Source organism: Phocoena sinus, chromosome 4 (genome assembly GCF_008692025.1).
Source record: "Phocoena sinus isolate mPhoSin1 chromosome 4, mPhoSin1.pri, whole genome shotgun sequence".
NCBI classification, from domain to species: domain Eukaryota; kingdom Metazoa; phylum Chordata; class Mammalia; order Artiodactyla; family Phocoenidae; genus Phocoena; species Phocoena sinus.
This window is the reverse complement of record NC_045766.1, coordinates 141,817,037-141,841,374: the sequence shown is the minus strand read 5'-3', so window position 1 is coordinate 141,841,374 and position 24,338 is coordinate 141,817,037. Positions and strand designations below refer to the sequence as shown.

The window sequence follows — 24,338 nt, the reverse complement described above, 5'->3', positions numbered from 1 at the left end:
GGGGCGCCAGCCTCCAAGTGTCCAGAGCATCCCCTCTCGTACATGAATTCGCATATTGTCCCAAAGCATTGAGGATCACGGAGTCCTGAGTGTCAGAAGGGCCCTGGGATGGGGGTGCGGGTGCGGTGGGGGCTGGGTTGGAGGGGACAGTGTAGCTAGTTCACCCCCCTCCCCCCAACAACAAGCGGTTGTCCCACTGGGCCTGGGAGTGGACAGCTCCTGAGATAGCCACTCCCTTTCTGGCGGGGTGTCTGCGTGCGCCCCCAGCCCTGCCCAGTCCAAGGACACTCAGGACCGTGCTGTGCTCCTTCTGGCCAATTCACGGTTAACGGTCCACCTTCTCTGCCCCCCAGACCTGCATTGGCCTGTAAAACCCCACTGGCTGGGCAGTGACCTCTCTGGACGTGGGCTTTTTACCTGTCAGCCTCATGCCAGGTGGCCAGCGATTAAGCAGACTGGACACTTGATCAGCACACGTTATACACAACGAATGCTGATTGCTTCACATTCTGTCCCATTTCTTTAACTGTATTCCCCATTTCCCTTCAGCCTCTCATAAATAACCGACCACATTCCTCTGTTCAACTGTTCGTTGTGACCTGATCCAGCACCGAGGGAAGCGGTAGTGCCCACCGACTGCTCCAAGCGTTCCCGCCTGCTGTCACTGTCAGACTTCTCCCCCCAGATAAAGAAGGTGTCAGAGAGATGTCTGGTCGAAACGAGTTTATTACAAATCAAAGAAATAGGCTTCTATGTGCATTCACACACGTGGCACTAACGCCCCTAAAACGTCGGGTGTGAAAGGCCAGAAACCGGAATGACCCTTTTAGGATTCTGTGTGGGCGTCGGTAACTGATGAAGTGATGCAGAGAGCACAGGGCAGGCTGGACCGTCTATGTAAATCACTTGATGCCTGAAGCCAGCGTGCCCATCACAGCTTCTGACTAGGTCGTCATCCACTAACAGCAGGGATGACGGCTACAGTCTGACTACTAACCACTGGGGCAACCGTGAAATGGTCAGCTAATGACGCGAGGCTGCCAGGGAAAGATGTCGGTCGCCGGCTCCCTGGAGACCCCGGGGCGGGGCGGAGGGCGGGTTCAGCCGGGGAACTTGGCGAGCCGAGCCCGGGTCAGCCGCTGCAGCGGCTCCCTCAGGAGCTTCCTCCTGTCGCTGGTGTCCCTGCGCTCCTTCAGCAGCTGCAGCATGCCCTTCCGCAGCTGGCCGAACGTCTTGAGCATCAAGGGGGTGTGGCTGGAGATGGCGGGTGCTGACCTCCTGGCAAGAAGGGAGGGGCAGTTCACAGGAGGGTGAGGGGCTGCGGCCGCCAGGAGACCCTGACGTCACCGAGGAGCCCCCGGCACGGACGAGACCTGGCGGGTGCAAAAGCTCCCCACCTGGGTTTCAAAGGCACCCTCGTCCTCTGTGCTCCAGGCGGCACCACGTCGGGGGCCAACCCCAAGCCTGGGCTCCCACCAGCCTCTCCTGATCACTAAATGCTTACTTCTGATGCGAGAAGGTAAAACGTGCTCTAAAAAGGTTAATGGGCAGACTGAGTACAAAAACTCTGCCCCAAAGATTTATAACCTTTTTTTTTTAAAAATCAAAGCTAAAATTATTTAGCAGAAAAGGAGCTGGGCTATCAAAAACCACAGAAGGGAGCTCTCTGAGTTCTGGGCACGTTGAAAGTTCGTTTCAACCTTCCTTTCTCCCTCTCTCTAACTGAGCAGGACCCAATGGGGTCCTGGGACAATATCCCCTCCTCACCCCACCCATGTCCTCTGCTTTCCCTTTGTCTCTAAAAAAAGAAAATGTATCCAAAGAATAAATTTAATCAGAGAAATGAAAAAAGGCAGCAACAAAGGAAAATAGTCAAGCCAAACAAAATAATAATAGTTTAGCCATTAAACAAAGTCAAGGACCTTTAGTCCCTCCTCAAGGGCTACAGACAGTATTTTGCGCCATGTCCTCTGGGCTGCTTTACAGATACTAAGACCCCCGCCACGTAAAAGAAGCTAGTCATATGCTGCCCACAATCACGCAGCCCCAGATCGGCTGGAACCAGAGGGTTGAGGATGTTGACTCTTGGTGACCTCACCACCAGCCAATCAGAGGAATGTCCACGAGCTCATCACGCACCTCTTTAGCATGTTAACCCTTCCTCTTTTCCCTACAGAATCTCCAAACAAAACCTGGAAAATGGGGAATTGGTTCTTTGGGCCATGAGTCCACCTTCTCCCCAGGATTGCTGGCTTCCTGAGTAAAGCTGTCTCTCATTTTACCCAATACTTGTCTCTCAGTACTGGATTCTTGAGCATTGAGAAGCAGAACCTGAGTTGGGTGATGTCACCACACCCCACCTGCTAGTGCGAAGTTTCTCTTTCCTAAGATGAGTTGATCTCTCAACAAGCTGATATACACTGGTACTGTAGCAAGTTCTGCGACCTCTCCGTGCTTCACTTCCCTTCTCTATAGTATGAGCACCTGGCCTCATGTGAGGGCCGAAAAGATTACATGAGCTAAAAACAAAAGTTTAGAAAGATGCCAGGAGTGGAGCAAGCACTCAGGGTATGTGAGTGGAGGGAATCAGTGAGCTGGAGCTGGAACACATGCTCCATGCCCCAGGATGAGAGCAGGCGAGGGATGGGACCGTCAGTGTCACCAATGCAGGGCGGGAGAGAAGGGACAGGCAGATGAAGGCATTCCAGGGGGATGCTGGGGCCAAGAACCCGATGTCTGATGTTGGAGAATGGACACCAGCTTGAAGGAAGGGCTGGTCTGTCTGACTGGCAAAACCACACACCCAAACAGCTTTTGAGAGTCTGGTATGAACACGGCTGCAGAAGTCATTTTCCCATTGTCCTGGAGATCATCCAAATCATCCCTAGTTTTGGTGAAGTAGGAGGTGGGTAACGTTCAGCCTGTGACCCGCGTGTAACAGAAGCAGGGGTGGCCAGGCAGAGCCACATAGGGGGAGGGGAGCAGCACGGGTCAGACAGGGAAGGAGAGTGAAAGCCTTTCCTGCCGGGGAGCTACCTGGTGAGCACAGTAGCCCAGTGAGCAGGGCTGGTGCAGAGTTCTTCCTGACCAAGTGGGTGTGGGGGAGCTGAGGTGGTGGGCCACACAGAGAATCACACAGAAGGGCCACGTTGGCATGAGACCATCTCTTGGTAGCTGAGAGGAAATTTCTGAGTAGTGAAAATCAGCTCCCCTGGACCTCTCCGTTGTATTTTCTTTTCATCACTGCAACTATAAGATCCATTACGAGACACGTCAGGCTTCAAGGCCTTGGTGGGTTAACCAAGATCAAACTGGGTTATTTCAGGGGCAGCACCGTTGGGAACAAAAAGTGTGTTACACACATGATATGTCGACTTGCTCACTGTTGAGGGAGGGCTGATTCTTCTAAGGGTCATGACTGATATGGGCCAATGAATCTGTATTTTCTCTCTAGGTGTCCTCTGAAATCAGTACTAGATGCTTGTTGGCCAGAGTTCAGGGATCTGAAACAGCACATGTGGCTTTCACGCCACTAACTCCTCACTCTGGGCGTCCTTCACCAACTGCATCACCCAGCCCCCCGGCCCTGGACTCAGCTTGACTTACAGGGTTTCCCATGGTGCCTTGGACTCACCTTTCCGGAAACTGTTTGCAACCACAATACTCCATCTGTAGAACTCGGTTCGCATTTTGTTAAACAGCCGAGAGTCATACTCTCCCACGAATTCTTCCCCTTCTATTATATTAGTGATCTCTTTATTAAATGCATCAATTTTCTGCCAAGAAGAAAAATGTATGTATCAGCGGAGATATTCCAAATACAAGCAAAGTAGTTTGGCGGTCGCACGCATGCAGAGGGTGGGCGAGCCCTTCTCTGCTGCCTCCCGGGTGGGAGGACAGGAGAGAAGAGGCTTTGGCAGCAGACAACCCCAAACTCCCCTCAACTGCCCGGGGCTCTCAGGTGAGCGCGCTTGAGGAAGAGCCGATGCTATGAATGGATGGTCTGCCACTCCCTGACCACCATCCTCCAACCCCAGCCCCCTTCTGGTGCTAAGTGGCCAGAAGGAGTCCGGATCAGCTTTAGGGGAGTGAAGAGAGACGTGCACAAGGCCCACGCACGATCCCTTTGTAGACAGTGATGTGTGACTCTCCAGCTTGGTGCCCCTGGCAACACTCACATCTGTCAGAGAGAACATCTTCCCACTTGCGTCTTCCGGGATATCTGAGCCATACTCTGTAGCTCCTCTGTTATTCTCTGGTGACTCTCCTTTATCTGATTTTCTAGCAGGGGCAGAGATTTCTGAGGAAACTAGAAAACAATGGAAAGACGTAAATATGATGAGGGAACGAGTCAAGTTTGGCGATGACGGGAAAGGAAGAGCTAGTCCAGTGCTCATAAGATGCTAATTTGTAATTAGGCCAAGTGGATAGTTTATGAGCATCCCACTCAACGTGTGGTCCTCTGACAGGCAACATCCACACCACCTGGAAGAATCCCGGGCCACATCCAGACCCCCTGAATCTGAGCCGGCATCTTAACGAGGTGCACAGGAGGTCCACGTGCGCTGACGTTTGTTAGCCGACATGGTTAAGCTTTGTGTCTGCAGGATCCTATTCAGAGACTGGACGGCTTTGCAAGTACTTACACAGGTGTGCATGATGAGTGGTCAGTCTCTCGGCCAGGCACGGAGCCGTGGCCCTTCCTTCCTCCAGAAGATCCCCGTGAGAGAAGACAACGTACATGCCCATCTGGGTCTAGCCAGAAAATGCAAGTCGGCTCTCTGCTGCTAGGGAAAGCCAAGGCAAATCCAGTTACTTCCCACTGGATGGAATGTCCTGCATCTGGTCCCCAACCAATGTTCAGAATTGGATCGCATAGAGTTGACTGAATTTCAGTTACGTTAGGTATTTCAAAAATGGTATAGAATGATCCCTGCCAGCTGATATATTGTGTCTCATGACATCTGACTACAGAAATGGTCTTTATAAAAATATACAGTCACCTCTAGATACGTTTTCATAACATGCACATACCCTTCTATATACGTAATGCACATCAGTATCGACCTTCGTGAAAATATACTGACACAGGGTTACGGATGAACCCTGAACTGGGGGACCCACCCTTCCCCAAGAGGAGAACTTAAACCATGGGCTGGTTGGAGGAAGGAAGCCAAGCCCTTCTCTCACTCTTTCCAAATATGTGTTTGCAGGGTGAGCTATTACATGATTTTCTATATTTTAAGGGACTTTTTAGGATGAAGGGCGGCCAGGAAACATGAGTCCACACACCTCTTTGCAAGAGTACACTCATACCTAAGTTTCAGTTTCCACACCTGTCAATTTTTAAAATTGTGGTAAAATATACATAACATAAAATTCACCATTTCGGTCGTTTGTAAGCCCACATTCAGTGGCATTAAGTACAATTACGTTGCTGTGTGTCCATCACCACCATCCACCTCCAGAATTATCCCATCTTCCCCAAATGAGACTCTGTCCTCATTAAACGTCTCCCCCTCCCCCTCCCCCCAGGCCCTGTCTCTATGAATGTGACTCTTCTAGGGGCCTCGTACAAGTGGGATCATACAGTGTTTGTCTTTTTCTGACTGGCTTATTTCACTGAGCATAACGTCCTCAAGGTTCATCCGTGTTACAACATGTGCTAGAATTTCCTTCCTTTCTAAGCCCGAATGCGATTCCACTGTATGGATGGACCACATTTTGTTTATCCCATTCATCTATCAGTGGACACTCAGGTTGCTTCCATGTTTTAGATATGGTGAATAATGCTGCTATGAGCACAGGTGTACAAGTACCTCCTCTGAATTATATGTCTCTGCAGGCTTCTGGGAGCATCAAATGTGATAAAGTTTATGAAGGACATGGGTCTCCACCTGCATACACATGTGTGCACACAAGGGATCTCAGTGACTCTGTCACTTTTTTTCTCCACATCTTATAAGCTCCTTTTCATTGGCATCTCATTGCACAGCAGTCTAATGGTTGCCAGTGCTGTGATCTCTTATTCTGCTTCATTTATATAAATCCCATATTTTCAACATCTAGATTCCAAATTTTCACAATTAAAAACAAATCTGTGGGCTTCCCTGGTGGTGCAGTGGTTGAGAGTCCGCCTGCCCATGCAGGGGACGTGGGTTCGTGTCCCGGTCCGGGAGGATCCCACGTGCCGCGGAGCGGCAAGGCCCGTGAGCCATGGCCACTGAGCCTGCACGTCCGGAGCCTGTGCTCCGCAATGGGAGAGGCCACGGCAGTGAGAGGCCCGTGTACCACAAAAAACAAAAAACAAATCTGTAAAAAAAAAATATTGTATAACATTGCTTATATGTGGAACCTAGAAAAATGGTACAGATGAACTTATTTGCAAAGCAGAAATAGAGACACAGATGTAGAGAACAAACTTATGGATACCAAGGGGGAAGGGGGGGTTGGGATGAACTGGGAGACTGAGATTGACATATACACATTACTATGTATAAAACAGATAACGAATGAGGAGCTACTGTATAGCACAGGGAGCTCTACTCAATACTCTGTAATGATCTATATGAGAAAAGAATCTAAAAAAGAGTGGATATATGTATATCTGATTCACTTTGCTGTACACCTGAAACTAACACAACATCGTAAAGCAACTATACTCTAATAAAAATTTAAACAAAAACCAAACCTGTGCTGAACATCCTTTAGCCAACATTAGTGGATGCATCTCTGATTACTTTCCTGGGTAGAATTCCTAGAACTGGAACTCAACCTCGGGGACGCACCTATGCAGACCGGTTCGCATGTGACCTCAGCACACATTCCCAGCAGCAGAGGTGAAGGTCCACGCCCCTCCTTTCCCACCAACTCTACATCTTCTCATTGTTTCAAATCTAACCAAATTATCAGTCTTTTCCTTTTCAAAAAATGTCATTTTTGGCATTAGGGTTAGAAAGACTTTTATGCTGGGATTATAAATTCTCTGTCTCTATTTTCTTCTGGGACACTTATGGTGCCTTTCTTGTACTTAATTTTAAACTTCAACTGATATTTATTATATTTGGGTATCCCATGTTAAGTAAGGTCACAATTTAATTTCTTCCCAAATATTAAACAATTATCTCAATGCCACTGATGGATGATCCAACAGACATAGCTCAGGGATTTGAATTGCCACATTTATCATAGACCAAATATATGTATCTGAGTCTTATTTCTGGGTTTTCTACTTTGTTTCTGTTTCACTTATGTTTATATTCCGGTTCCGGAACTATACTATTTCAGTTATTGCAAAAATCTCTGCCTTCTTTTGATGTTTTAAATTTATTCTTTGCAGTACTTTGTGAATTCCTCCTTTTTTCTTCCAGGCAAATTCCGTGGTCATTGTCAAGGAACGAACACACATGGACACTCTCAAAATCTGATTTCAGACAGCATCCATTTTCCCCCGTGAGGACAGAGGTCCTTAATTTTGGTTCACACTCGGAAAACACCACCCGCCTACCTGAAATGGGCGTGGTTCCCAAAGAAGTCCTGCTCCTTCTGTAGGGCCTTGGTCAGGCTCAGCTGGTGCTGGATGTCCTGCTGCCCCCAGCACTTGATGATCATGTAGCCCTTCTTCAGGTGGAAGACAAGGTTTCTCACCACGTCCACTACCTTATCTTCGGTGCTTTTGTCCACCAGATCGGGCTTCGTCAAGATTCCTGCGACCCAGAGACTTTGGTTAGGGAATGCTCACAGCTTCGCAGAGCGAAAAGTAAGGACAGCTCCTGCCCCTGGGAAAGCAGGTCCCCTGGCCCCTGGTTTCCTCCCACCCTGCTTGAGGGCACACAATAGGGCTTGCGGAGTGAAGGTGTGAGGCTCAGCCCCTGTGTTCTCCCCAAGCTCACATCACCCAGATCTCAGCTCTCACACCAAAGAGACAGTAGAGTGTAATGGCCCTTTTGTGTTCTTTCTGTCCAGCGGAGGAGTTCACTCTCAAACTTCCCTGTGCCTCTGAAACACCTTAAGGTAGGTCTTAAAATGCAGAATCCCAGGCCCCATCCCAGAGATTCTGATTCAGGAGGTTTGGGGGGATCGAGGGACTTGCATTTCTAAAAATTCTCCGATTATTTCTGGTGCAGGTGGGGCCTGGCTCACACTTGGAGGAACACTGGTCCAGCCAGGACCAGTTACATCACTTGCGCGGCCCATTACAAAATGGAAATGCAGAGCCCCTTGTTCAAACGTTGAGTATTGCAAGATGGCAGCATCAGAGCATCACACCAGGTGTGGACCCTTCCGGGTGCGGGGCCCTGTGGGACTGTCCAGTGAAGCCAGCCCAGGACTAACCCTGAGGTTTACCGTGCCCACTGGGAGCTGCTGCCCTGGCCCAGAGATTCCCATCCCAGGCACGACAGGCAGCAGGACAAGCAAAGAATAAGTGCCTGCAGCTAAGGATGGTGGAGCAGAAGGTGGAAGGGACTGGGTCCTGACAGCGTCACTGAACAGCAGTCCCGAGGGAAGCAGCGTGTGCCCAGCGGTTATTTTTTTTATTTTATTTTTTTCGGTACATGGGCCTCTCACTGTTGTGGCCTCTCCCGTTGCGGAGCACAGGCTCCAGAAGCACAGGCTCAGCGGCCATGGCTCACGGGCCCAGCCGCTCGGCGGCATGTGGGATCTTCCCAGACCAGGGCACGAACCCGTGTCCCCTGCCTCGGCAGGCAGACTCACGACCACTGTGCCACCAGGGAAGCCCCAGAGTTCTTGTTAGGCGTGAAAATAAATCAGCCACTGTACTCAGGTTCTCTGCTATTTACAGCCAAACACATTTTTAAAAACATAAAATTGACCATTTTAGCCATTTTTAGGTGCACAGTTCAGGGGCATAAAGCACTTCCATGTTGTTGGGCAACCTTGATCCCTAACCAGCTCCAAAACCTTTTACTCCTCCCAAGCTGAGACTCTGTCACCACGGAACACCCACTCTTCTTTCCCCCTTTCCCCCCGTTTGACTTCCTGTCTCTATGAACTTGACCACTATAGATCCCTCATATAAGTGGGATCACACAGTATTTGTCCTTTTGCCCTGGCTTATGTCATTAAGCATAATGTCTTCAAGATCCATCCACATTGTAGCAGGTGTCCGAATATCCTTCCTTTTTTTTTTTGTGGTACGCGGGCCTCTCACTGTTGTGGCCTCTCCCGTTGCGGAGCACAGGCTCCGGACGCGCAGGCTCAGCGGCCATGGCTCACGGGCCCAGCTGCTCCGCGGCATGTGGGATCTTCCCGGACCGGGACACGAACCCGTGTTCCCTGCATCGGCAGGCGGACTCTCAACCACTGCGCCACCAGGGAAGCCCTATCCTTCCTTTTTAAGGTTGAATACTATTCCATTGTATTGATACAACACATTTTGCGTATCCATTCATCTGTCTGGGACACGTGGGTTGTTCTACTTCAAATGCACTGTCAACTGACATAACTGCTTTCTGATTTTGCCTCACCTCCTGAACCCACCATGCCTCTTATAAGCAGGGAGACAAGGATTAGAAGCCAACACACAACCAACAAGAGTCAAATGTAGCCCATTTCATCTGGCCTCAATGTGTTCTCAAAAGGTTCTCAACTTGTATGTGTGCCAGGAAGCACCCACTGGATTCAAGGGATGCTTTTCCACTATCAAGCTACCTACTATTTTTAGATTCTTTCATCTTCTTACCTATGGTCCTGTCCTTGGAGGTCCACCTCCTGAGCCATGCACAGTGCCTCCATGGTGGTGATGTCCACATTAGCGGGGACTACCACCAAGTTGATGGTCTCCTGCTTAAGGATGTACTTCCTGATGAGAGACTTGATCTGTAAGAAAATGAGAGGGTATGAAAGATGAGACAGGTCCTGACCTTGTACTTGCTTCAGAACCTCCAGGTCCTAGAGGTATTTCTCCAAAGAAGCAACTATGGAGAAACGAGCCCACAACACAAGCCTGGTGGCACTTCCCAAGTCAGAGGAACTAAGTTCTCTGTGCCTCAAACAGGGAAAACTGTGAGGTCTTAACTCTTTAACTATCTCCTAAGACCTCAAATCTGACAGTCACAATGAAAAACAAGATGCCAAAAGAATTGCTTGACTATTCCCTAAATCTTTAATCCACAGAGTGAGATTCACTGATATAGGAATATCATTAGACTTGCTTCTAATGCTCTCTTATGCTTCCCACATAAAACCCCTTCCTAATACGTGCTGCTTTAGATATGGCACAAAATGTAACTATGACCAAAATGAGTCGCCACATAAACCACAAATAAAACGCACCTCCAACTTTGCCTGTTTGCCTTTTTCCACAGAAGCTTCCATCCAACTTGGTGGAGTAGATTTCGACCATCACACTCTCCAAATTCCCAACCTCCTAATACCCACTCTTCAAGCTCAGTCCTGGACTCACTGATGCTCTAATGCAGCCCCACCCCCGCAAGGCCTGGGCCAGGATGGAACCTGACATTTCACCTGATATTCAGTGTTGGCTGGCTGATTGCCCACAGCGATCCTGGTGATGCCGGGAAGGCCTATCAGGGTCAGATCTGGGACATGAGGGGAGGTGACTTCCAGATTAATCAGCTCATGACTGATTCCCATGCCTTTCCCAGCAATGGCAACCTGGGCTAGAGAAGAGGAAGGAAAAAAACAGAATAGAGCTTAGGAATGGAATATCACATTACTGCGAATCCTCTGAAAGCAACTTCCACCCACTGTGATTCATGGATGAGCCATGCAGTGAGTCCCCTACATACGAACGAGTTCCATTCTGAGAGTGCATTCATAAGTCCAAGCGTTAAGTTTCTCTTTTCAGATGTCTCACATTGATGATGTAATCTCTGTGGTCTGCATTTACCGAGCCCTGCCATAAATTAGCCTAAACCAGGGTTATGCAAGGACATGCACCCCACTCTTGGAGAAAAAGGACCCCCATTTCTGAGTAGGGTTCAGTGATGCCCCAGTCAGCATTTTGGAATGCCTTTTTACCAGGTTAATAGGTGAAGGGGTTCCCTGGTCTCATACCCGTATACCTCTTCCATCAGATCTGTGGGATGGGGAAGCCCTTGAATAAGGGACCAATACTCCATATTTGGAGACAAGCTTCAAAATTCACACTACACTCAGGTACGTACTTACATACTAAACAATCAACTACTGAGGTCAGATTCTGTCCAAAGCACTGGTCTTAATGAGAGTAAAAGAAGAGAAAATACAAGAAAGCTGGGGGCCGGATGTAGGGAAGGGAGGGTTCCCGGGGGACCAGGACGGGCCCAGAAAGGGGAGAGTGGGAATGGTGACAGGCAGACCCCACCCACTTCGCCCGGTTGACCAGATAGCCAAATAGGCAATGACAAACAAACATGGGACACTTACCTTCACTGATTTCCTTTTCCACCTGCGAAGCATTTGAAATCTCAGTCTCCTTGTCCTGGAAACTGACTTTGCCTCTTTCTGCTCGTCTTCATTCACTCGTGTTTTCAGTTTCAGCACCAGAGGACATCTTGTAACAATACCTAGGAGGTCATTATCCATCAGTTCTATACTCTGCTCCTAACAGGTCCTATGTGGTGTTCTCAAATTTCTATATAATCATCTGGGGAGACTGTTAAAACTGTAGACTTTCTGGTCTCACCCTCTGACACTCCGACACATTCTATCTGGGGTGACTCACGAATGTGCATCTTGACTGTATGTCTCAGGGGGTGTTTGGCTTGAAAGCCACTTCTTTAGACCCCCTTCTTCACTCCAGTGTTTTCCATCAGCCCAGGTGGCAAACTACAGTGGGGAGCCCCAAACTTCTGCAAATGTCCTCCATCGTCCCCCAGTGCACACACCCCACTCCTATCAGGAAGGGGGACTGCCCCCGCCAGGCCACCTCACCACAGTCCCCTTACTGTAAACTTCTTCCAAATTCCACCCGCCTTCACATCTGACCCGTATTTCAAGACCCAGCTCAGGTGTGCCTTCTTCCCTGGAGCCCTCACTGATCCTTGGCTCAAAAAGCACCACTTAGCAGAGCACCAATCTTCACCTCCCAGATGGAGGGTCACCTCTTGGGAAGGGGCTCAAGAAGGACACCCACGTGCACAGTGTTCAGGGCTGAGGACCCACATGCATTTACTCAGACCTTCCGCAAGTGTAGGTTATGGACCATCCACACTAAACATGTGATGAGAGCATGTTATGAATTGGGTCTCCTCCCCCCGCCACCCTGTCAGACTCATATGTTGAAGCCCCTAATGCCCAATGTGACTATACTTGGAGATAGGGTATATCTTTAAAGAGGTAATTAACATTAAATGAGGTCTTAAGAGTGGGGCCCTAAACAACATGTCTGGCATCCTTCTAAAAAGAGGAAGAGATCCTAGACATGGGTGCACATAGAGAAAAGGCCACGTGATGACACAAGGAGAAGAGGGTCATGTGTAAGCCGAGGACACAGGCCTCAGGAGAAACCAACCCTGCTGACACCTTGATCTCGGGCTTCCAGACTCCAGAACTGCGAGAAGTAAATTTCTGTTGTTTAAGCTCCTAGGCTGAGGTCCTCTGTTACTGCAGCCTGAGCTGATTCACACACAGGGCAAGTGCTTGTGTGGCTGTCCAGGGCCTGTGGGAGCTGCCCTCCTGGGGGCCTTCCCAGAGACCTCCCCTTAAACCACTGGTCCCCGGGATGCCTTGTGGCTTGCAGGAGGCTGGCCCAGCAGAGCTTATCGCTGCCTCTGGGAAGGGCGAACCCCGACAGAGCCTCCAGCACGGAGCTCTTGCCCGAGCTCTGGTCCCCAGTGACAGCGATGGCGGGCAGGGCCAGGCCCTGCTCCACGCCCAGGGCCTGCAGGGAGTCAATGAGGTCAATGCAGGGCCGCACCTTCTCCTCGTACTGGTTGTACAGGTTGTTCTCAGACCCCTGGAAGAGGTAGAGTGGGAGACCTCTATCACAGCCTGCAGGTCACATGCCATCAAAGATGGACAACGTCAATCGACCTAATATATACAGGTGATTGGAGATTGGAGATTGCCCCAAAAGACAGTGGGGGCAAAACAGAAATAAATACTTGAAGAAATAAAAGCTAAATTTTTCCCAAGTTTGGTGAAAACTATTAGCCCGAAGATCCAAAAAGCTCAATGAAACCTGAGCAAAGGAAACATAAAGTAAACTACATCAAGGCATGTTATAGTCAAGTTGCTAAAAACCAGTGATAATGACAAAATGTTTAAAGCAGCCGGAAAATAACACAAGTACAGAAGAACGAATACGAGATTTACAGCACATTTCTCACTAGAAGCTATACAAGTGAGTAGACAGTGGAGCAACCTTTTTAAAGTGCTGAGAAAAACCATCAACCCAGAATTCTCTACCCAGCAAACATACCTTTTAAAATAATGAAAGGGAATAAGGACTTTTTCGGATGTACAGAAGTGAATAATTCATCACCAGCAGACCTGCACTACAGGAGATGTTTAGGATGTCCTTCAAGCCAAAGGAAGATTATATTGGATGGACCTCTTAATCCACACCAAGGAATTTACCCCAGAAATGGTGACCACTATGCTTTTTTATTACTTAATTATCTTTAAAAGACATTTGACTATTTGAACAGAAATAACAATGTATTGTGGGGTTTAAAATATTGATAAAATTAAAAATCATGATAAAATAGCATGAAGGCTGGGAGGGGAGAAATGGACACATACTATTGTATAACGTTCTTATACATGAAGTAGTATATTAGCACTTGAAGGTAAACTTGATAAGTTAAGGACATATAATATATTCTTTAAAACAGTTTCATTTAATAAGCCAACAGAGGAGATAAAACAGAATCATAAAAAAACTTGATTAATTCAAAAGAAGGCAGGAAAAGAGGAAAGAGGAGATGAAAAACAAGGCAAATAGAAAACAAATAGCAAAATGATCTTTCCAGGCCCAATTACATTAACAATCACAGAAAATCTAAATAGTCTAAATACTCCTAAAATAGTCAAATGACTTTGAAAAAGAACAGAGTTGGAGGGCTACCATTCCCTGATTTCCATAATTACTATAAAGCTGTAGTAACCAAAACAATGTGATACTGGTGCAAAAATGGAGAAAGAGAATTGAACAGAATACATAGTCTAGAAATAAACCAATACATTTGTGAACAACTGTTTTTTGACCGAAGTACAAGGGGAATGCAGTGGAAAAAAGGTAGCCTTTTCAACAAATGGTACTGGGATAACTAAACATCTATATGCAAAAAAATGACCTTGAATCTATGTTTAACACCATGTACAAAAATTAACTCACAGTGGAACACAGACCCAAATGCAAACTCTAAAACTATAGAACTTCTAGAAGAAAACACAGGAGAAAATCTTTGTGACTATGCATTAGGCAAGGATTTCTTAGATATGGCCCCAAAAGTACAATCCATAAAAGAACCAACACATAAATTGGACTTCATCAAAATTTAAAACATCTAATCTTTAAAAGAGACTGTTAAAAGAATGAAAAGACAAGGCACAATGTTTGCAAAGCTTATATCTGACAAAGGACTTGTACCCAGGATATATATATATAAAGAACGCTCAAACCTCAACAACAAGAAAACCAACAACCCCAGTGGCGAAGAAAATAAGAAAAAATCATTTTACCTTTTACCTTTTTCTAATTCCTATTTTTGTGTATGCTTTATAATATAATTAAATTTTACTGGAATAGTTGTTTTATAGCATCGTGAGAAGGTATTCATAGTTTGGACCAGATGAGCCTTTGTGGTTGGGTTGTCCTGTGCATTGTAGGAGGTGTAGCAGCATCCCTGGTCTCTATTCACTAGTCACTTTGAGTTGTGACAACCAAGATGTCTTCAGACATTGCCAGGTGTTCCAAAGGGTAAAACTGTCCCCAGATGAGAACCACTGCTTTACAGAATGCCTGAGAGCAACATTTCCTACGTGGGAAATGTTGACAAAATTCAGCAGAGAAGGGGGTACACACACTGACAGGGATGCCCTTGGCCAAACTTTAACGAGGTTCCTTTGAGCCCCCTTCTCCTCTAGGCCTCTCCTTCACCTACTGAGTCCAGACTTATCAAAGAATCGTGCTAAGCCAGTTCATCCAGAATCTCCTCAGCTTTGACAGCCGGTCAGTTCCTTCCTCACCTCCCTTGATCCTAACCTAGCTCCTCTAGGTAATTCTTCCTCCTGTCCTCCACCCTGCCCGCTGGCTATAAATCCCCACTTGTCCTTGTATCCACATCGAGTGCAATCTCTCTCCCCTATTGCAATAGTCTTGAATAAAATCTTCCTTGCCATTTTTAAACAAGTGTCCTGAGCAATTTTTCTCTATAACAACACTTCAGAAAGGTTCGGAGCATGATTCCCCACAGAAAGACTCATGGTGGCTGTGCACACACCTGGCTGTACCTTTACTCTCATCAGCGGCCTCAGTCTTAGCCCTCCTTATGGGTTCTTTCTGTTTTCGGTTCTTTATACCGCCCATTCATGAGAGTTTATAAAACATGAATACTAATTAGTCAAAATGCATGTACCAACCACCTGGGTTAAGAAAACACATATTCCCTGTACTTAAGACACTCAATCTACCCCTCCCCAGGCACCTTCCTCCTAAAACCACTTCAGCCCCAGAAGGTTCTTCTGTTCTCAGGTTTGTGATAACAATGTCCTTACCTCATCATTACAGTCTTACCGCCCGTGCACCTTTCCCTGAACAATACGTGGCTTACGGTTGCCTGTTGCGGACCTTTATATAAATGGGATCATGTAGTATATTTCTTCTGTGACCTGATTCTAGGGTTCACCATTGTTTATTTATTTTTAGTTTTGTTTTTTTGGGCCATGCCGTTCAGCTTGCAGGATCTCAGTTCCACAACCAGGGTTGCACCCGGGCCACGACAGTGTAAGTGCCAAGCCCTAACCACTGGACCACCAGGGGACTCCCGCACCATTGTTTCCTAGACTCAGCCATCTTGATACCTGGAACTCTAGCTCATTCCTTTTCACTGCTGTATGGAATCCTACTGCATGAGCACACCACAATCTATGTATGCATCCCACTACTCATGGGCACTTGTGTTGCTTCTGGTTTTGCTTAGAAAGAATGCTATATGAACGTGGAAAAACGCTTCTCAAACTTCAGTACAAAGAAGAATCACTTGGAGGGTCTGTTAGAACACAGATAGTAGGCTCTGTCCCTGAAATTTCCAGTTCACTAGGTCTGGGGGAAGGATATGTGAGTGTGATCACTTCCACGTCAAACTTCCCCAGGGATGTTGATGCTGCTTCTCTGGGGACCACACTCTAAGAACCAAGGTCTACACCTAGAAGTGGAATTGCTGGGTCATAAGACACCCCCTATTCAGCCTGGCCGAAAAAGGCGAAGCTACATGCGAACACACGGGTCTGAGCATTGGGAGCCCCTCCTGCCCTCTACCCTGCCAGTTACAGCCAGGAGAGAGACGACAGTTATATTAGGGTGGTGGAAAGATGGGTGGACCTTCTTATTTTTCTATGTCCTCCAATGTAGTCTGTAGTATTGTTTAAAACGTTGTTAAACATTGATTATGAAAATGGAGCCAACTGGAAAGACGCTGAAGATCCATTGTGTTAAAACATGTGACAGCCATAAACAGAGCTCTTCCTAAGTGCCCGGCCTCCACCTCTTCTCAACAGCCACACAAGGTAAATACTATTATTATTCCGACTTTACAGATGGAAAATCGGGCTTCTAAAGGCAGGAATAACCACCCAAGGTCACACAGCTGCCAGTGTCAGCACCGGAATCAAATTCAGGTTGAGTTGATTCCAGAAGCCAAGTCTGGTTCCCACCAGAAATAGGTCTCGATTCTAGGAGAAAAGACACCACATGGCTTCACCGTGAGGTGGTGTCACAGTGACACCTCAGAGGTTTGAACTCGAGACTGAACCGTGATGTGTGCATGTGATAACACAGGGCTCCTCGGGCCCAGTGCCTGGGGCCAATTCCTACGCTAGCCCATCAGCATCTCGCCTGGTTTTCCAGACCAAAATTGCACCCCAACCAGCATCAGCTAAGGCAAAACACTGTCTGCATTTGGCTGCAAGAAGGGGCCAAACAGAATGAGTAGAGTCTTTGTAACCACGTCCTGCCCTCAGAGAGATGTGGAAGCGGGCACCTCCGGGCAGCAATGGCATCACTGCATCAGTGGGCAGCCCGCAAGTGGACACAGCTCATGTCCACACGGAGAGTGGTTTTCAGGCATCAACTTACCGTTTCCTCATTTTTCCCCACCAGATCATCTTTTCCATTTAGTAACAGATGACTGGATGTAGAAGGTGAATCGGGTTCTTTGATTTTCAAGTCAGAATGAACCACCTTCTTCCTTTATCAGGTCAGCTTAAAACCAAGTAGGTCAGGATTAACACAATTCAGAAGCTGGGTACATTCAATCATGGAACCAAACCCATCATGAGACACACTGGGACACAGTGGGAGCTCAGAAAGAAATGACGGGACAACTCCAAGGAACCAAGTGTCAAATGAGGACAGATGCTCCAAACTAGCTCAGTGGTCTTCAAGGATATGCTTCCGGATCTCCAAAGATTTTTTTTAAACTCTGTATTTCCCATCATGATTGTAGGTTGAACATCAAAAATTTTTTTCACCATAAATTTAAATAGTGGCAAAGGATGAAATTTCTGATGTATCTTTAAGTTTACATTTAAAAGTAAAATTACTATAAAATTCTTTCCAGTGTAGATGAGGGGTTCTAAATATTATGATAATTTAACACCAAACCTGTGTTTTATAAAATATGAACTCCAGGGCTTCCCGGGTGGCGCAGTGGTTGAGAATCTGCCTGCCAATGCAGCGGACACGGATTTGAGCCCTGGTCTGGGAAGATCCCACATGCCGTGGAGCAACTGGGCCCATGAGCCACAACTACTGAGCCTGCGCATCTGGAGCCTGTGCTCCGCAACAGGAGAGGCCGTGACAGTGAGAGGCCTGCGCACCGCGATGAAGAATTGCCCCTGCTCGCCGCAACCAGAGAAAGCCCTCGCACAGAAACGAAGACCCAACGCAGCAAAAAAAAAAAAAAAAAAATGACTCCAAGTCTTTTACTCTGTTCCTTTTGATCCCCGACTTCAGATTTTTGTTCCATTTCCCCCACCTAAGTGGATCTTAAAGTCATTCATTTTATTTTTGAAAGCATTTAATTGGCCACCTTATCATACTTGTCTGCACCCAGAAAATACACATGCATATATCTGAAATTCATTAAAATTTTTTTCTGGGACCATAAGTCTCTAAATATTAAAATGTACACATCTAATAATCTTAGATAAAAGTAAATGAAAATATTTCTCCTATGACTTGAAATAAATGTTATAAAAAATATAAAGCCCTTACTTACCTCCAATATACCCTCCTTTTACTTGACAATGTAACGTTGACCCGTCGGCAGAAATTCAGAGCTGTTCTCCGACACCTCCTAGAAATCAGGCAAAACATACAAATTAGACCAAAACCCGGGCAAATAAATGATAGCACTCACCAAGTTTCTTCCCCATTGCTGAGAATGGTGCAGATGAAGGGGGGGATGAGCTTTGAAAGAGATTCACAGTTCCCTAAGTCCTTTTTGTAAGCCTTAAATATTTAAGCTCTAAGGTAGATGGATAAGGCACGGAGCCTTGCTGTCAAGGTACGGCCTGAATCAACACTTTTTTTTTTTTTTGTTATGCTCTTGCTTCTTCTCAAGGGACCCTACCCCAAGGCCTATATGATTTTGGGTCCATACCAGTGCAGTTGAAAGGGCAAGGTTGCTAAAAAAAAAAGTGTACTGGGGGGAGAGGGATACATTCTGTTCATTGTATAGTGAGAGAAAAGCAGTTTTGAAAGGTGACCAATTTTAAGGAGTACTTATGGAATCTGGCAATCTGGAAATTTCTTCCCTAACCACCACCCACCCCCCTGCCTTTGGAAAGACTTCGTGTGCCCAGGGGGTCCCGGGCTGGAGCTGGGGCCCCATGTGAGAGACTACAACTTCAGTTGACCTTACTGAACCCAGTCAGGTGGCATCATTAGTCCCCAGGGCTAGCACCCCATGACCGTGGGTTCTTTGTGAACAAATTCCCTTCCTCTGTTTGTTTCATCAAATGACATTCCCTGAGGGCTTCCCTGGTGGCGCAGTGGTTGAGAGTCCGCCTGCCGATGCAGGGGACAGGGGTTCGTGCCCCGGTCCGGGAGGATCCCACATGCCGCGGAGCGGCTGGGCCCGTGAGCCATGGCCACTGAGCGGGCGCGTCCGGAGCCTGTGCTCCGCAACGGGAGAGGCCACAACAGTGAGAGGCCCGCGTACCGCAAAAAAAAAGACATTCCCTGAAAGCAAAATCTTGTGACTTTTGTCTGTATATCTTAATTATTTGTACCTATCTTGGATCATCTTTGAAAATCAGTTTGGATCTCAGGAGCAAAGCCATCTCAGTAATAAAAACCAGTTTTACTTATTCATTACATTCAGCATCCGGCTGCACTTGTCAAACTGAGCTGAACGCATTCACCCACTCTGGCCATGCTAGAGTCAAGCCCTGTGACGCTTAGCCCTCAGCCCCGAACTGCTCATGAAACGTCTAACCCCTACCCTGTGTCTGCAGACAAGATGGCAGAGAGCTTCGAGGCGGGCACAGCACTGGGAATCTCCCTCCTTTCCAGCTCCCAGCTCCCCAGTCCTGCACACCCACACTGGTCAGTAGTGGGGTTACTGCACCAGGCTCTTCTCTCACTCCAAAGGTTGGGGAAGGGAGGGATGGGGAGAAACTGCCCAGGTGCTGTGGGTTCTTTCCATTCTGTCTGTCCACTCAGGTTCACCCTGTCCATGGGGGCGGCTGGCTGGCTGTACCACCCCCTCCCCCTTAAGATCTCCCAGACCCAGATGCCATTCCCCAGTGTCACTGGAGAATCCCTGCAGTGGAGGGCGGGGAGGGGATCAAAGGGCTGCCCAGGGGAGCTCTGTCCTTGTGGGAAAGCTTCCTCAGCCCAGTCTGCAGAGAGGAGCAGGGATGTGAGGGAGGATTGGCTCCCCTAAGCCCTAAATAAGGGCCACCTACCAAGCAAATTCAAGAAAACACCGGATTCAGTGTCTGCAAACTGCCCAAATAATTCAGTCCAGCTAACCCTCTCAGGACTTAGATTTGCTTTTTCTCATCAAAGTGTTTTGTCTTCCAGAAACTCACTGACATTTACATTGTTTATGATTGTAATAGGGAAGAACAAATCTGACTCCATATTAGATCTGTTTCTTTTACTTTTAACCTTTATATTCTATTCCTTTTGCTACAAGTTAATCATTAAAGAGATGTCGCCTGTAGCTTAAAGTAAACGTCATGGCCCCCAAGCCTGAATGTAAAACGAAAATACCTTTTCAGCTCACAGGAAACACTCTGACCCAGCCCACCTGTGTATGGCTGCAGGAAAGAAGAAATTAGCACACCCCCTCCTCCAGTCAGGCTGAAATCCAGAGATATTTGCAACAATTTAAGGCCTTTCTGCTTTACCTCTTCACCTCCCCGCTCTTTGTTGTACGAAAGAAACTAGTATCCAGACCCCGGGAAGAGGGTTCTCTAGGTCATTGGTCGTCCGTCTTCTCGGACTCCCAGCTTTCCGAATAAAGTCCTTATTCCTTACGCCCAACACCTCATCTCCCAATTTACTGGCCTCTCCCAGGGCGAGCAGAAACGGCGCAGACTCAGTAATTTGGTTAAAAGGTTAAAATCTTTGGTTAAAATCTTGTATTTTAGACCTAAGGCTCTCTATCAAATCAAGATGAGCTGAGTATCGGGAGGTGGGCGGAAGAGAAGTGAAGGACCTGGGTGGGGGGGGGGCGGGGGGAGGGCACGTCCACAGGCCGGTGGGGAACTTCCTGGCCAGCAGCTCTGTTCTAAAGTAGAAAGATGACATGAACATTTTAGGAGTCTCCTGGGGACTTCACAGCTGAGGGGGAGGTGGGGGGAAGGGTTGACATCACTTGACCTTACTTCCGACAAAAACTTGATTTAAAATTGGACTGAATGATTCCGAGGATCCCACACGCGCAGCTCTGCGGTCACCCGCAGTGGGGTCAGGGTGAGGAGGGCTGCGGCGCAGGTCTCAGCAGCGCCTGGGTTTCCCGTCAGCCCCCAGGGCTGTCCTACCTGCCTCCATCCTGAAGACTAAGTGTGCCGGCTCCACGCGGTCGCACCCGGCTGCACAAGCTACGGGGAAGGCGGACCCTGGGCAACTCTCCATCCCCTGGGTTAAGGGTCCTCCGCGCAGGGCACTTCTGCGCATGCCCCATCTCTCGGGCCAGCCCTTGCTTCCTACAGGGCGGCTCCGGCACGCAAAACCTCCCAGCGACCCTCCGCTCCAACCTCCCTCTATTCAGAAGGATTGGTGAAGACCCCTGGTCCATGCGCTTCCAAGGAACCCCCCGGGCAGCTGACTTGTCTGGTTTGCACTCCTTAGCAGGAAAGATAAACTGATATATGAAGCTTGGTCAGCCGTTTGGGGTGCGCTCGGAGGTCACGCAGCAGTGGATGTGAAATTTTTGCAGTGCGCCCCTCTTAACCGGCTCCCTCGGAGACCCTCTTTGACCCCATCCCCTCCACGTGCCCACCTTCTCAGGCAGAAAAGCCGCCAGTTTGGGGGGTGGAGGACTGTTTTTGATGCATCACCCAGGAGCCTCAGCAGCGTGTCGGTAGGAAAGTAGAATCAGCAGTGCTCTCAGCCCAGCCAGCATCGCCATTACTATTACTATCGTCATCATCATATTCGTTATCATGTCAATATCACTAATAATCATGATCGTTTTTACTACTACTAGCTTGCGCGATACCCGCACCCCGGAACGCTCAACTCCCAGCCAGCCGCCCAAATGCCCCGAGGCCTCTGGCCGGCGGAGGGTGCCCAGACCCAGGAGCGCGACACTTACCGTCCCCGTGCAGTGACCGGCGCCAGGCGCCCGCCGCTCTTCGGCTTTAAGCAGCGCGAGCGCCGCCCCTCGCTCCCCGCCCGCCCCCGGCCGCGGGGAAACGAAACCCTCACGTTCCCAGGGCTGCGGGATTAGAAACGAAACCGAATGCGTGGCGCACCAGCGCCTCCGGCGGCCCGTGCGCCCCGCGCCCCCAGCTGCAGCCTCCTCGAGGCCCCCCAGGTGTGTCCCCGCACCAGCAGCATGCCTGGGAGCTTGCGGGAAATGCGGATTCTCGGCGCCCACCCAGACCCGCTGCATCAGAAACTCTCGGGCGCAGGACCCAGCTACCTGAGCTTTATCCGGCCCTTCTGATGGTTCCGGCACGGTTTGAGAACCGCTGCTCTGACAGTCGTCATCCAAAGCTGAACGCAGCTTTGAACTTAGCCGGTGCCTTAAAGCTCTGGTCTTCTGAACAGATACTTGATAACGGTGTCTTAAAACCCTGCCGTGGTTCACTGGGAACATTCCTGCACCAAAACGGATTCTTATGCATTCTAAGCTCATGGCAGCTCCCCACCCCAGTTCTTCCTCCCCACTCAGACCCACATCATCCTCCTTTCTCAATTCTCCTTATCTTCTTCAAGCCCTCCCTGGAGTTTAGCTCATTTGCTTTCTTCAGGATGGAAGTGGGTGGAAGATGGAGGGGAGGGGTGGCAGGGTCAAGTAGACCAAAAAGTGGCCCTCCCAGTGAGGCCTCTGTGGGGGTCAGTAACCTTTCCTTTTGGAAGGAGCTGGCACCGCACCTCCCTTCCCCTTTGCTCAGCTAACGAGCCCTGACAACAAGCCTCCTCCCTACAAGGACCCCTATTATTAGGAAGAACATCCCTCACTCCACACAAAGACCCAGGACCTGCTCCCTTTCCAAGTGCTGTGGTCAGGTGTCGACTGAAAGAAAAAAAAAAAGACTGCACACCTAAAAATTGAGAATCATGTTTTATTTGGTGGACTTACTGAGGACTCATCCCTGAAGATGGCCTCTCAGATGGCTCTGAGGGACAGCTCCAAAGAGGTCAGGGAGGAAGCAGGATGTATAGGAGTTTCTGTAACAAAAAACAGGTAGTTGGAACATCAAAAGATTACTGTTAATTAAAGAAAAACAGACACCTCAAGTTAATGATCTCTCTGTATGGGAAGATGCAAGAGTCTGGGCTCATGGAAATCATTCCTTTGATGTGCACCTTAACCACCTAGGGCCGGTATCGTCTTTTTCTCCATGCTGAATCCCCTCGGGATGCACAGTCTCCGGTAGCCGCAGTAGCTGACGGCTTGATGGCTGCAACATCCTTCAACTACTGATAGAGCAGGGGACGTTCTTCACGCACACAGGGAAAGCTTGGATGGAACCAAACTCAATACGGTGGCACCCAAAAGGAGGGGAGGAGGCCCCACGGAGCAGCTCCCTGGCCTGACGGCTGCCGTGCTCTGCAGGGCCCACTGCTGGGGTCTGGGCAATCCCACCCAGGGTGGTCTGATGGGAGAACACACGCTTCCCCAATAATTATCCAGGAACACTTGCCTAGCTGCTTACCTGTCCGGGCCTCGGTTACTTCCTAGTTACCAAGAAGAGTGAAGACTTAACTCTGAGGGATGATCCTACTTCCTGAAACCACACGAGGCTCTCCCTGTGACTCTGGTTCAGGCATGAATTCAGAAAGAGCCCCTAGCAAAAGTGAAAACTGGCTGGGGCCAAAGCCAGCGCCAGGGCTGGGGGCAGGTGAGTGAGTGGGGTGCCTGGGGTACAGGATTTAAGGAGCTGCTCACTTTCAGTAGGTCAAGTGCATCCTTAATGCTGGTGCCCGGTTGCTTCACACTTCTTCCGCTCTTGCCTCCTGGCCAGGGATTTGGCATCTGCTGCTTCCAATATGCACATTAGATGGCAGTTCCCTCAAGAGCCCAGGGCCGTGTGTGGGGTATAATTGACCAATAACACAGTAATAGCTCATAGGCACCAGGCCATAGTATGTGTTGGGTGCCAGCCTGAGAGACTAGCTCACCTTCACAACCACCCTGTGAGGGAAGTAAGATTGACAGGCCCATTTTACGTATGAGGAGACTGAGGCCAAGGAGTTAGGTTACTGCTAGGCCCCTTGGCTAGGAAGTGGGGGAGCTAAGATTGCAATCCAGGCTTTTATTCCCAAGCCTGTGCTCTGTGGCACCTTCTCTCCATGCTAAAATCGACAAGGTGCAGCTCCTGTTCTCAGGAAGCTCACGGCCTTTCACCTGAATGGCTGATGATTCTTTCCCTACTAAAGAGACATTGATGACTCTATATTCTAACGGATAAGTGTCAAACTCTTAGCCCTTGAGAATTGTCCTCCAGGCTCAGCACCCCAC

General features: G+C 48.6%; 1 protein-coding gene across 1 annotated transcript; it reads right to left on the bottom strand.

Annotated features, from left to right (window-relative positions):
- Nucleotides 1–708: 708 nt before the first annotated feature.
- Nucleotides 709–22,469, bottom strand: LOC116752723 (interferon-induced GTP-binding protein Mx1-like). The gene is given in 16 exon segments (XM_032629459.1): nt 709–1,278; nt 1,348–1,423; nt 3,635–3,776; nt 4,179–4,234; nt 4,237–4,300; nt 4,647–4,665; nt 4,667–4,721; nt 7,509–7,720; nt 9,704–9,840; nt 10,489–10,643; nt 11,392–11,464; nt 11,467–11,532; nt 12,731–12,922; nt 17,267–17,378; nt 18,433–18,488; nt 21,963–22,469. Coding segments are annotated over 16 exon segments (2,100 nt in total). The 3' UTR covers nt 709–1,100.
- Nucleotides 22,470–24,338: the final 1,869 nt, after the last annotated feature.